At 46.9% G+C, this 13,765-nt stretch overlaps 2 protein-coding genes across 4 annotated transcripts in view; one reads left to right on the forward strand and one right to left on the reverse strand.

Annotated features, from left to right (window-relative positions):
* LOC148142996 (endogenous retrovirus group 3 member 1 Env polyprotein-like) overlaps nucleotides 1-13,765 on the forward strand; it is a 512,937-nt gene that overhangs the window by 47,980 nt on the left and 451,192 nt on the right. The window lies entirely within an intron of this gene.
* On the reverse strand, nucleotides 3,731-12,677 carry LOC148142997 (uncharacterized). The gene is made up of 2 exons (XM_087973929.1): nucleotides 12,611-12,677; nucleotides 3,731-7,127 (listed from the first exon to the last, which is right to left on the reverse strand). The coding sequence occupies exon 2, from the start codon at nucleotides 6,726-6,728 to the stop codon at nucleotides 5,424-5,426; it is 1,305 nt and encodes a 434-aa protein (XP_087830055.1). The 5' UTR covers nucleotides 6,729-7,127; nucleotides 12,611-12,677; the 3' UTR covers nucleotides 3,731-5,423.

A 13,765-nucleotide genomic window follows, 5' to 3' on the forward strand; every position in this document is an offset into this window, starting at 1 on the left:
TACTTTCTCTAGTCCAGACAAAACAACAATAGTTTACCATTGTAGCCTTATGTTTCCCCCGCGTCCGGGAGTTATGTTCCCAATTTCCCAACATTCTCCCCAAAGGACTGTCGGGTGAAATATATTCCCCTTTAACGTTATTTACAGATCGATCGTTACCCAGGCAACTTCCCGTGCCTCCCATTGTTGCTAATTTAATTAATCTTAACGAGGTCCGGTGTCACCTTCTTCCACACCCCCTTCAGGGTCCTGACTAGACACATTACTCGTCCGATTAATCTGACTAACTATATGCTTTTTGAGACTTCAACTGTTCTCCATAAATCACTTTTATGGAAGGATAAAAGAGATTAGTTAGAAACTGATAGTAAGGCAGTAATGACCTGTAAAAAGAACAGGAGTTAACACTTTATTTCATTATCTGTAAAATCCTTAACCTTAAAAGAAATCATGTTAAAATTTCCATAGTAGAAATCAGATTCAAAACAGTCCCGGATCTCGAGCTCCAGGGTACAAAGCAGAAACATTCAATCACCAACAAACAAATGTGCATTCAAACCAAATCACAACGGGTTAAACTTTCTAGTTGCTGTACAGCTCTTTCTCTCTCTCACACACACACACACACAGACACCGTGTCTCACAGACACTTTGAGCCTTCCGCAACGACTCCTCTAGCTTTTGAATATTCATCTGGACGTCTGGTCATAAGTTAGTTATGAAGGGCATCCTCAGTAGCCCTTCAACTACTAGCCCTTCTGACACTGGCTGTTTTCCATTGACATATGCTTAATTTTATATATCGCCAATTCCCCATACTTTTATATGTCCCGACCACCAAGGCAAGACATAAAAGGTCTCTCTTCTGACCTTGGTCTGTGCACAGAGTTACCTGGTCATTTCGGTGCGCCCCATCCCGCAGCAATTCTTGCAGCAAATACCGCTGCCCCCGGTCACCCGGATATATCCTTTAAGACCTTTCCCGACCCGGGTCCTGCGCACAAGAGCTGCCCGACCTAACCCGCCTTGTTTCCAGGGTCTCCCAGTCCGGATCGTACTCGCCCAAACCGCGAACGACAAGCAAGGGAGTCGGAGATCACCGAAATCGGCGAGGTGCACCTCCCCGGTCATCCCAAGAGTGTCGAGTGGTCTGAGTCCTGGATCCCGTAACGAGGCCCCCAATTGTGAGAAACAGAACTCACTCACAAATCAATCAGCCTGAGACAAAGCCTTGGAAACAAGAACAATTTATTACAGTCTTCTAAGTACTGGACGCTTCTGCAATCAAGCAGAAATGCGCGCCAAAACAGAGCCTGTTCGCTTTCTTATTCAGTTTACAAGTTGCGGAATCACTTTATTGCGGAATCACTTTACTTCAGCTTTATTGTGAAATACCCCTGCTGCTTCTTTTTGTGGTCAACTACAACACTTTAAAGTTATTTCCTAGCTTAAAACTATTTTCTTTAAAAGACCCTCTATATTCATTAAAGTCGTAGCCTTATGTATGCTACATGCTACAAGAATTCCGCTTCCCTTCCCCCTACTACATCCCCTCACCCATCCACAAAAACAACATTTCTAATCTCCCACAGAAAGAGGGATAGGGATGTAAGGCAGGATTTCAGGGAGCTCGGGTGGAAGCTGAGGGCTAGAACAAACAGAGTGGTTATCTCTGGTTTGTTACCCATGCCACGTGATAGCAAGGCAAGGAATAGGGAGAGATATCAGCTGAACACCTGGCTGCAAGGATGGTGCAGGAGGGAGGGTGTCAGGTTTTTGGATAATTGGGGCTCATTCTGGGGAAGGTGGGACTTGTACAAACAGGACAGTCTTCGCTTGAACCAGAGGGGTACTAATATCCTGGGTAGGAAATTTGCTGGTGCTATTCGGGTGGGTTTAAACTAGCTCAGCAGGGGGATGGGAACCGGGGGGTGTAGCTGCAATGCACAGGAGGATGAGAGTAGGAAGGACAGGGACAGGATTTCAGGGTCACAGGAATGTGCTGGCAGACAGTGAAGTGATTTGAAGTGTGTCTACTTCAACGCCAGAGTTTCCGCAATAAGGTCGGTGAGCTTGCAGCACGGCTAGGTACCTGGGACTTGGATGTTGTGGCCATTTCGGAGACATGGAGAGCGCAGGGTGAGGAATGGATGTTGCAGGTTCCAGGGTTTTGATCTTTCATTAAGAACAGGCAAGGCGGTAAAAGAGGGAGAGGCGTGGCCTTGTTAGTCAAGGATAGTATAACGGTGGCTGACAGAACTTTTGATGAGGACTCGTCTACTCAGGTAATGTGGGCTGAGGTTAGAAACAGGAGAGGAGAGGTCACACTGCTTGGAGTTTTTTTTATAGGCCTCCGCAGAGTTCCAGGGAGGTGGAAGAGGGAATTAGCAAAATTATTCTGGGTAGGAGTGAAAGGAACAGGGTGGTCAGTATGGTGGACTTTAATTTCCCCAACATTGACTGGAAATGCTTTTATTCTAGTACGTCGTATGGATCTGTTTTTGTCCAGTGTGTGTGCAGGAGGGCTTTCTGACACAGTATGTCGAAGGACCGACAGGGGGGAGGTCACTCTGGATCTGGTGATTGGTAATGAACCAGGCCAGGTGTTTGATTTAGTGGAAGGTGAGCACTTTGGAGAGAGTGACCATAATTCAGTTAGGTTTCATTTAGCGATGTAAAGGGATAGGAACATGCCACAGGTCAAGAGTTATCGATGGGGCAAGGGCAATTATAATGCAATTAGGCAAGACTTAGGTTGCATAGAATAGGGTAGCAAAATGCAGGGGATGGGAACAATTGAAATGTGGAGCTGGTTTAAGGAACAGATATAGTGTGTCCTTGATAGGTATGTCCCTGTCAGGAAGGGAGGAAGTGATAAGGTAAGGGGACCGGGGTTTACAACAGAAATTGCATCTCTTGATACAAAGAAGAAGGAGACTTATGTGTTGATGAGGCAAGATGGTTCAGATGAGGCGATGGAGAGTTACAGATTAGCTAGGAAGGATTTAAAGAGAGAGTTAAGAGCATAGAGAGGACATGAACAGTCTTTAACAAATAGAATAAAGGAGAACCCTAAAGCTTTCTATAGGTATGTGAGGAATAAAAGGATGATTAGGGTAGGAATAGGGCCAATCAAAGACATGAGTGGGAAGTTGAGTGCGGGCCCTGTGGAGATTGGAGAGGTGTTAATGAATATCTCTCATCGGTCTTCACTCAGGGAAAGGAGAATATTGTAGAGGAGAAAAATGAGGTACGAGATATTAGACTCGAAAGGATCCAGGTTAGTTGTACACAGGTGTTATCAATTCTAGAAGGAGTGAAAGTAGACAAGTGCCCTGAGCCCAATGGGATTTATCCGAGGTTTCTCTGGGAAGCGAGGGAGGAGATAGCAGAGCCTTTGGCTTTGATATTTGAGTTGTCATTGTCGACAGGTTTCGTACCAGAGTGGAGGATTGCAAATGTTGTGCCCTTGTTCAAGAAGGGCAGCAGAGATGACCCAGGTAATTATAGACCAGTGAGCCTTACTTCTGTTGAAGGAAAGCTTTTGGAAAGGAATATTAGAGATAGGATTTATAATCATTCAGCAAGCAACAATTTTATTTCAGATAGTCAACATGGTTTCATCAAGGGCAGATCGTGTCTCACAAACCTTATTGAGTTTTTTGAGAAGGTGACCAAGCATGTAGATGAGGATAGGGCAGTTGACGTGGTGTACATGGACCTCAGTAAAGGTTCCACATGGTAGGCTGTTGGAGAAAATGCAGAGGCATGGGATTGAGGGTGATTTAGCAGTTTGGATTAGAAACTGGCATTCTGAAAGAAGGCAGCGAGTGGTGGTTTATGGAAAATATTCAGCCTGGAGTCCGGTTACTAGTGGTGTGCCACAAGGATCTGTTTTGGGACTACTGCGGTTTGACATTTTTAAAATTACTTAGGTGCAGGCATAGGTGGATGGATTAGCAGAATTGGGCTGAGAGGTGGCAAATGGAGTTCAATGCAGCTAAATGTGAGGTGATTCACTTTGGGAAGAATAACAGGAAGGCAGTGATCTTGGAGTCCATGTGCATAGATCCCTGAAAGTTGCCACTCAGGTGGATAGTGCTGTGAAGAGGCCATACAGTGTGTTATGTTTCGTTCGTAGAGGGATTGAGTTCCAGGGAACCGCAATATTACGCTGCAACTATACGATACGCTGGTGCAGCCACACTTGGAATATTGTGTATAGTTCTGGTCCCCATATTTCAGGAAGGATGTGGGAAGCATTGGAAACGGTGCAGAAGAGATTTACCAGGTTGTTGCCTGGTCTGGAGGGAGGGTCTTATGAGGAAAGGCTGAGAGACTTGGGTCCGTTCTCATTGCAAAGAAGAAGGCTAAGGGGGGATTTGATAGAGACATATAAGATGATCAGAGGATTAGATAGGGTAGACAGTGAAAGACTCTTTCCTAGGATGGTGACGTCAGCTTGTACGAGGGGGGCATAACTACAAATTGAGGGGTGATAGATTTAAGACAGATGTCAGAAGCAAGTTCTTTATGCAGAGAGTGGGAAGGGCATGGAATGCCCTACCTGCTAAGGTAGTCAACTCAGCCACATTATGGAGATTTAAACAATCCTTAGATAAGCGCATGGATGATTTGGGGATAGTGTAGGGGAACGAGCTGAGAATAGTTCACAGGTCGGCGCAGCATTGAGGGCCGAAGGGCCTGTTCTGCGCTGTATTGTTCTATGTTTTTTGTTCCAAGTTCTAAACTTAGTGCAGGAGGCTGAAAGAAATGAGCAGCTTTAAAACAAAAACCTCTTGGAGCTCAAAGCTTTCAATGAGAGTCTGAGCCCGGTGGTAAGTTCAGGTAACCTTTATTGCAACCCAACTTTGTTACAGCTTCAGATCCCCCAGCAAAAAGGCAGAGAAAAAGCAGTTGCTTTTTGAACAGCTCAAGGTGAAAGCGCACACACTACACCTCCCCTGTCCCACCCCCCCTCACTGTCTTTACTATTGGCCAGCACCAAGTTGTCCCTTTGTAATTGGATCCTTGGTAAAACCGTAACCCAGAGGAAGTATTGCCTCACTCAGCAATTTCAACCCATACCCTGTCTCCAAGTAAGTTTCTCCCCGCTCATTTGCCAGGAAGGGGCAGTGTAGAGTCAACCAGACTGCTGTGGGTCTGGAGTCACGTGTAGGCCAGACTGGGTAAATCCTTTCCCACAATGCCAGTTCCCTTCCCTAACAAGGGAGAGAGTGAATCAGATGGGGGCTTTCTCCCCCCCACCTCCCCCTCCCTGAAACGGTCTCATAGTTAGATTCCGAACTCCACATTTCTGACCGAATGCCAATTCTGCCATCTGTTGTGGTGGGATTCGAACCCGGGAGTCCCCGGAACCTGGTTGATAGTCCAATCGATAATGACACTCGGCCGTCACTCCTTCAATCCCCCTGCGATGGCACGTGAACTCGCTGGTGCTCCTGCAGGTGGGAGGAGCAGGGGAAGCCCTTCCCGCACTGAGAGCAGGTGAACGGCCTTTCCCCCGTGTGGACCCGCCTGTGCCTCAGCAGGGTGGAGGCCTGGGGAAAGGCATTCCCGCACTCCGGGCAGCTGAACGGCCTCTCCCCTGTGTGGATCCGTTGGTGCCTCAGCAGGTTGGAGACTTGGGTAAAGGCCTTCCCGCACTCGGGGCAGCTGAAGGGCCTCTCCCCTGTGTGGATCCGCTGGTGGGTCAGCAGGGAGGAGGCGTGGGGAAAGGCATTCCCGCACTCCGGGCAGCTGAACGGCCTCTCCCCTGTGTGGACCCGCTGGTGCCTCGTCAGGGAGGAGACGTGGGTAAAGGCCTTCCCACACTCGGGGCAGCTGAAGGGCCTCTCCCCCGTGTGGGTCCGTTGGTGCCTCAGCAGGTTGGAGACTTGGGTAAAGGCCTTCCCGCACTCGGGGCAGCTGAAGGGCCTCTCCCCTGTGTGGATCCGCTGGTGTGTCAGCAGGGAGGAGGACGTGCTGAAGGTCTTCCCGCACTCCGGGCAGCTGAAGTGCCTTTCCCCCGTGTGGACATGCTGGTGGCTCCTCAGATTGGAGGAGCAGGTGAAGCCCTTCCCGCACTGAGAGCAGGTGAACGGCTTCTCCCCGGTGTGGACATGCTGGTGGGTCAGCAGGGTGGAGGAACTGCTGAAGGCCTTCCCACACTCAGGACAGCTGAAGGGCCTCTCCCCCATGTGGATCTGCCGGTGCCTCATCAGGGAGGAGGCCCGGGTAAAGGCCTTTTCGCACACAGGGCAGCTGAAGGGCCTCTCTCCCGTGTGGACCCGCAGGTGGGTCTGGAGGTTGGAGTAATTGCTGAAGGCCTTCCCGCACTCAGAGCAGCTGAAGGGCCTCTCTCCTGTGTGGAACTGCTGGTGCCTCAGCAGGTCGGAGGGATAGTAGAAGGCCTTCCCACACTCAGAGCAGCTGAAGGGCCTCTCTCCTGTGTGGACCCGCCGGTGGGCCAACAGGCCAGAGAAAAACATGAAGACCTTCTCACAATCTGGGCAGCTGAAGGGCCTTTCCCCTGTGTGGTCCCGCTGGTGGGCCAGCAGGTGGGAGGAATGTCTGAAGGCCTTCCCACAGACAGGGCAGGGGAATGGCCTCTCCCCGGTGTGACTGCGCCGATGAGTCTCCAGGGCAGACGGGAAACGGAAGCCTTTCCCACAGTCGCCACACTTCCACGGTTTCTCCACGGGACGGGATTCCTCGGGTTTCTCCATGGATGAAGCTTCAGCAGCACACAATCGAATTTCCAGCCCTTTCCTGTCGTGAATTCCTCTTTCCAGGTCGTATAGCTGCTACACGCTCCACAATTAGTGCTCTGCAACAGTAGGGTCTCTTGTCCAGTCCCACTGATGCTGAAAACATACTCAGTCAGTCAGGAACCAAAAAGCTTTGATCCCTCTCACAGAAATCAGTCGAAAATCGTTGCGGTCCTGGTGGACTGAGTGACTGTCAGACATTGACAGCGAAGTGAGGATCACAAATGCTTGAGAGTCAGTCGAAAAATGTGGCACTGGAAAAGCACAGATTTGTCAGACAGCATCTGAGGAGCAGGAGGGTCAATGTTTTGGGCATAAGTTGATTGAGAAACTTCCGCCATCAGATCTTCAAATACGCTGTAAAAAGTCATCACTGCCAGTGCAGGGTAGAAATTCTAAAAAAGGAATTCTACTTTCTGCAGAATATTCTTTTATTTTACTATTTCACAAAATTGAAAGCACCATCCCACTCTCTCTCCCCCTCTGTTCTCACTCCGCTCTAACCAATTCCCCGGAAGGTGCTGATTCAGGATCTTACAGGGGCAGAAAAGCAAAAACATCAAGACTGACATCTCTCTGAATTTTGGATACCTCCACCTGAAAGTTAATATCTTTCACAACATTGGGATCCTGCTGAGAGTGAGCAGGTCTGATTTTGGGAAGCAAATACATTGTGTGTCAATTCAGGATGAACCTGCCACACAGCTTCTTTCGGAACAACCAGAAATAAAATGGTTAACATCCCTGAGAAGGGGAAGCAAAATGAGACATCAAGGTCTTAACACTGACACCAGAGAGAAATTGAATATACTGACATGGCAAACATTAGTGGAAAGCCAGAGTCATAGAGGTATACAGTACAGAAACAGACCCTTCGGTCCAACTCGTCTGTACCGACCAGATATCGTAAATCAATCTGGAACCGTTTGCTCACACGTGGCCCATAGCTGGGGTCATCCCCATCCCCCTGTCCTGAGACCTTGATGCCTCCAAGCTGACCTTCAAAGGTTCGGTTTTTCCCTCCATTCTTTCCCGGTTGTCTTTTGTAAGTTTTGAAAACTTTCCCAATCCTCTGAGTATCGGATTTGGGAAGTTGTATTGTCGCAGTACAGGACATTGGTTAGGCCACATTTGAAACATTGTGCACAATTCTGGTTTCCTTCCTATCAGTAACATGTTGGCGAAACTTGAAAGGGCTCAGAAACATTTACAAGGATATTGCCAGGGTTGGAAGATTTGAGCTAAAGGGAGGCTAGGGCTGTTTTCTCTGGAGCGTTGGAGGCTAAGGGGTGACCTTATAGAGGTTTATAAAATCATGAAGGGCATGGATAGGATAAATAGGCAAAATCTTTTCCCTGCGGTGGGGAGAAGGGGAGGCCCAGAACAAGAGGGCATAGGTTTAAGGTAAGGGGGGAAAGAAACAAAAGAGATCTGAGGGGTAACCTTTTCACACAGAGGGTAGTAAATGTATAGAATGAGCTGCAGGAGGAAGTGGTGGAGGCTGGTACAATTGCAACATTTAAAAGGCATCTGGATGGGTATATGAATGGGAAGAGTTTGGAGGGATATGGGCTAGGTGCTGGCAGATGGGACTAGATTGCGATGGGATATCTGGTCGGCATGGACAAGTTGGACCAAAGGGTCTGTTTCTGTGCTGTATGACTCTGGAACTGTTCTGTACTGGTCTTAAAATCATGTTCTTGCCTTCCCCCACAAACATTCACTTCTTTGTTGTTCAAAAATCAGATGAACTCAGCCTTGAATATATTCAATGACCCCCTAACTGCAGGAAGACACCCCGACTTCTGAACTCAATTCCTCTTGCTAATATACTACTTGCCTTGCTGATTGCTTGCTGCACATGTCTGACAACTGGCAGCGACTGGTGTAGAAGGACGCTGAGGCTCCTTTGTCCATCCACACATCACTCCTGATGAAGGGCTCGTGCCCAAAAAGCCAACTGTCCTGCTCCTCGGATGCTGCCTAACCTACCGTGCTCTTCCAGTCCCACACTGTTTGACCCTGATCTCCAGCATCTGCAGTTCTCACTTTCTCCACATCCAATTACATCTCCATTTAAACAATGCACTTCCTTTCTACTTTTTTTCCACAGCAAAGGCTATAACTTCATATTGTGGTACTGCATTTGCCATGTGTTTGCCAGTTGTGGTCTTCTCTATATCGGGGAGAGCGAGCGCAAACTTGGGGAATGGTTCACTGAGCATCATATCTGGGTCCACAGAGCCGACTAGCGTTTCCAGTCACCACCCATTTCAATTCCCCTTCCCACCCCCTTTCTGACATGACCATCTTTGGCCGCCTCTATTGCCACAACGAATCAAACCGCAAATTGGAGGGACAACACCTCATCTTAATAGAGAAGGAAGTAAGCTATATAGAATAGATCCCTACAGAGTGCTGAGGAAAAAAGGGACCTTACTGTCCAAGTTCAGAGATCCCCAAAGGTATCAGTACAAGTAAAACAGGGAATGAGGAAGGCAGATGGATGGGTATGTGAATAGGTGGGGTTTAGAGGGATATGGGCCAAGTGCTGGTAAATAAGATAGATTAATTTCAGATATCTAGTCAGCATGGACGAGATGGACTGTTTCTGTACTGTACAGCTCTATGGCCATCCACTTCATTTTGAAATGTTTGCACTACCACTTGGAACATCCTGTTAGGGTTCAGAGTGTGCCAGGTCCTGACATCTCCTCCCTCATGTCTCCTATGTATTTTAAATCAATACTACCATTTGTATGTTCCTGGGTTAGTACTTTAAACACACAGACACATACAATATAATCAGAGTTTCTACTCGGTAGAGACAGTGCTGATTTGTTTCAAGTTTGCTAACAGGGTATCAGAAGGGGAGGATCTGCAGACAGAAATCTTGGAAGAAATTCCATAACAAGAACTGACAGGGTCACTCAATATCACTGGGGGGTTGAATCTGGAAAGAGAAATCCATTCGACCTGCTTCAAAAAGGTACTGGACATTAATGTGAGCAGAGAAGCACTCAGAGAGGAACCACCAGTGAACTGAGCTTTTACTGGTTACACAGAATGAGTGTATGTGTCCCAGTGAACTGACAATGGGAAAGAGCTTTAACCAGTTACACAGACAGAGGGGGGCTGGGGCATTTATTTTACCCCTGGAGCATCAGAGCCTGAGGGTTGACTGTAGAGAGGTTTATAAAATCATGAGGGGCATAGATAGGGCAAATAGCCTAGGTCTTTTCCCCTCAGGGTTGGAGAGTCGAAAACTAGAAGGCATAGGTTTAGGGTGAGAAGGGAAAGATTTGAAAGGGACCTAAGGGACAACTTTTCATGCAGAGGGTTGTGCATGTATGGAATGAACTGCCAGAGGAAGTGGTGGAGGTGGGTACAATTGCAATGTTTAAGAGGCATTTGGTTGGGTATATGAATAGGAAGGGTTTGGAGGGATATGGCCTGGGTGCTGCCAGGGGGAATTAGATTGGATTGGAATATCTGGTCGGCATGGATGAGTTGGACCGAAGGGTCTGTTTCCGTGCTGTACACCTTTATGACTATGATGAGCATTCGGAGCGTGGCTCCTTCATCAGGTGATTGTGGAGTATAAAATCATAAGACAGAAAATGGTTGGAAAATCATTACAGTGCACTGAAATGATATATTGAAAAACCCTGGATTGTTAAGTTTTTCATTTTTTAGTATGAGCTGCTCATATCATTCATTTGAAAATTGCGGAATTTCCTGAAAGACATCTTCTTGAGATAATAAGGTTTTATAACAAAATGTGACATCTCAGTTCTGACAATGCATTAAAGGTGTGAATTCAGAGTCTGTCTGTATCCCAATCTTGAGTCAGACTGGTTCTATTTCCAAAGAGGAATTTACAAAATATTACATGGATTGAACAGCCTGTATATTGTGCATTTTTGAGAAAAATAGAATGTCTCTGCAAATATAATTCTGCAAATACAAATTCATCCCCATGGATGTATGTGTGTGTGAATGAGACAGAGAAAAGTCTATTTTGTGTTGTGTTGTATTTCTGTTGGTGTAAATATTGTTGTAAATCATAGCGGGGTATGAATAGTTAGATGTTAGGGAGAGAGAATGCCTCAAGAGGGGCACTATAAGAATCCTGGGAGAGCCCTATTTCTGGTTTACTTCCTCATGAACAAACATTAAGCATGAGCATTTATTTATTTATAATTTTGTTCTGTTTCTCTTGTTTGATTCCCAGCTAGGACTACACTCTGTGTCTGGATGGTTGACAGGTAGAGAGATTGTGGCTTGAGTCTTGAATAACTGAATGTTTTATTGTTCCAGAAGATGTAGGGGTGGGGGTCAAGGCTTCAGCAGAAATCTAGCAGAGCAGAGAACAGACCAATATCTTACTCTGTGGGAAACTGAAATCCGAGCTGATCGTGGCTGATATATCCATTGGCTCAGCTCTTCCTCCCTGCATTATCCCAACTACCCTTAATTCCCTGACCATGAAAACCCATCCAATTGTGTCTTGAATATACTTAATGAAGATGCCTCTACTGCTTCCTTGGGCAGAGAATTCCAAAGATTGACTACTCTCCAGGAAAAGCAGTTCCTCATCTGTCCTAAATGGCACAGTGAGTAGCACTGCTGCCTCACAGCGCCAGAGACCCGGGTTCAATTCCTGCCTCGGGCAACTGTCTGTGTGGGTTTCCTCCGGGTGCTCTGGTTTCCTCCCACAGTCACAAAGATGTGTGGGTTAGGTGAATTGGCCATGCTAAATTGCCTGTAGTGTCAGGTTAAGGGGTAAATGTAGGGGAATAGGTCTGGGTAGGTTGTTCTTCAGGGGGTTGGGGAGGTCTTGTTGGGGGTGAAGGGCCTGTTCCCACATTAAGTAATCTAATATAATTTAAAATCTACTCCCCTTAACTTGAGGCCTGGTCTCATCCACCAGCAGAAATGACTGGATAGGATAAGGGTAAAAACAATGACTGCAGATGCTGGAAACCAGATTCTGGATTAATGGTGCTGGAAGAGCACAGCAGTTCAGGCAGCATCCAAGGAGCTTTGAAATTGACGTTTCGGCCAAAAGCCCTTCATCAGGAAGGAAGGCAGAGAGCCTGAAGCTTGGAGAGATAAGCTAGAGGAGAGTGGGGGTGGGGAGAAAGTTGCATAGAGTACAATAGGTGAGTGGGGGAGGGGATGAGGTGATAGGTCAGGGAGGAGAGGATGGAGTTGATAGGTGGAAAAGGAGATAGGCAGGTAGGACAAGTCCGGACAAGTCATGGGGACAATGCTGAGTTGGAAGTTTGGAACTAGGGTGAGGTGGGGGAAGGGGAAATGAGGAAACTATTGAAGTCCACATTGATGCCTGGGTTGAGTTCGCCTGATTTTTGAACAAAGTGTGGATATTTAATTTGTGTGGTTGAGGTGTTTTTTTTGAGTACTTTGTGTGTTGGATGCACGTTTAAAATGGAAGGCAAGACAATGGTTTTAAGACCACGACAGAACAGTTACGTTAGACAGCACCGAAACGGACCCTTCAGCCCAACTATTCCATGCTGACTATGTTCTCAAACTAAACTAGTGCCACTTGCCAGTGTTTGACCCACATCCCTCCGCACCGTGCCTACTCAGGTACTTATCCAAATGTCTGTTAAACGTTGCATCTGTACGTGCATCCACCACTACCTCTGGACATTCATTCCATACATGAACCACTCTCTGTTTATGAAAACCTTTTCCCGAATCGGTCCACGGCGTGCATTCATTAGCAGCAACCGAAAGGAAAGGGAAGTCAAAGATTAAATCCAAGAATGAAAAAAAAGGAAAAGGAGTTGAGAAGAGAGTGCCATACTCACAGATGGTTGACAGAGTAGGGAGGTTGCAGTCTGGAACAAACTCACTCTTCATTCAGAGACAGAGCAGCAGCTTCCGAAGCTCGTGTTCCAACTTCTGCATTCAGATAATAGGAAGGCACTGATTAGCAGGAGGACCACTCACCTTCCGGTCCTCCAAGACTCCTGATTGGCCCACCAAAAGAAAGTCGCGTCGTGTGCTTTGCGTGCAGTGAGGAGCATGCGCTGTTTCATCCTTGTACCGACGAGCATGCGCAGTATGCTCTCTGGCGATGCTGTTACTGACAGGATTTCAGTATCTGAATGCCAAGAGAAGTTAAAAAGGGGAGAGCCCCCCTTTCTTCCCCCTGTGATATTTACCTTTCCTACACACCCCACGACTTTATAAATAGAAATAAGGTCACCCGACAACTTGTGGTCGTCAATGGGGCGACCAGAAGTGTACTCAGTCCTCTCCACGTGGTCTCACCAATATCCTGCACAACCACAACGTGATTTCCCAACTCCTACACTGAATGGTGTGAACAATGAAGGAAAGTGTGCTAAACGCCTCTTTCACCACCCTGTCTACCAATGATGCAACTTTCAAAGAACTATGTCCCCGGTTTGGAGATGCCGGTGTTGGACTGGGGTGTACGAAGTTAAAATTCACACCACACCAGGTGATACTGCAACAGGCTCATTTGCAAGCATTAGCTTTTGGAGCACTGCTCCTTCATCAGGTGGTTTACTTGTAGCAACTGGAGTGAATCCAGACAGGGAGCAGATTCTGCAAAGGTGCTCAAATACTTTCTATCTCTCTTTTGGGTATTTTCCTTGTGTATTCCCTCAGTTTGGCACGTATGCAGTTTGCCCCCTGAAAAATTATTTTTTTCCTCATGTTCACAATTAAAAGTGTAGTTTCTCATGGAACTGAGCCACATTGAAAGGATTGGCATATTGATATATATATATATATATATGTACACGTATTTAGTTTAAGATTAGATTAGATTAGATTTGAATGAAGTTTTCCTCTAAACACACCTAAACCTATCTGGCTGCATGAGGGATTTCAGGTTTCTGTGTGCTGGGTATTATGTGATCAGCAGGCATCTGGTAAACTACAGTATCCCCCACCTATGTTATGTTCGTTTAAGTGTCCCGCCAATGATCACT

This window comes from Chiloscyllium plagiosum, unplaced genomic scaffold (assembly GCF_037043375.1).
Source record: "Chiloscyllium plagiosum isolate Xiang-an unplaced genomic scaffold, Cpla_swu_hap1 HiC_scaffold_27, whole genome shotgun sequence".
NCBI classification, from domain to species: domain Eukaryota; kingdom Metazoa; phylum Chordata; class Chondrichthyes; order Orectolobiformes; family Hemiscylliidae; genus Chiloscyllium; species Chiloscyllium plagiosum.

Excerpts from the sequence above, each read along its gene's own strand:
- LOC148142997 (XM_087973929.1), bottom strand. The coding sequence starts at position 6,728 with ATGGAGAAACCCGAGGAATCCCGTCCCGTGGAGAAACCGTGGAAGTGT.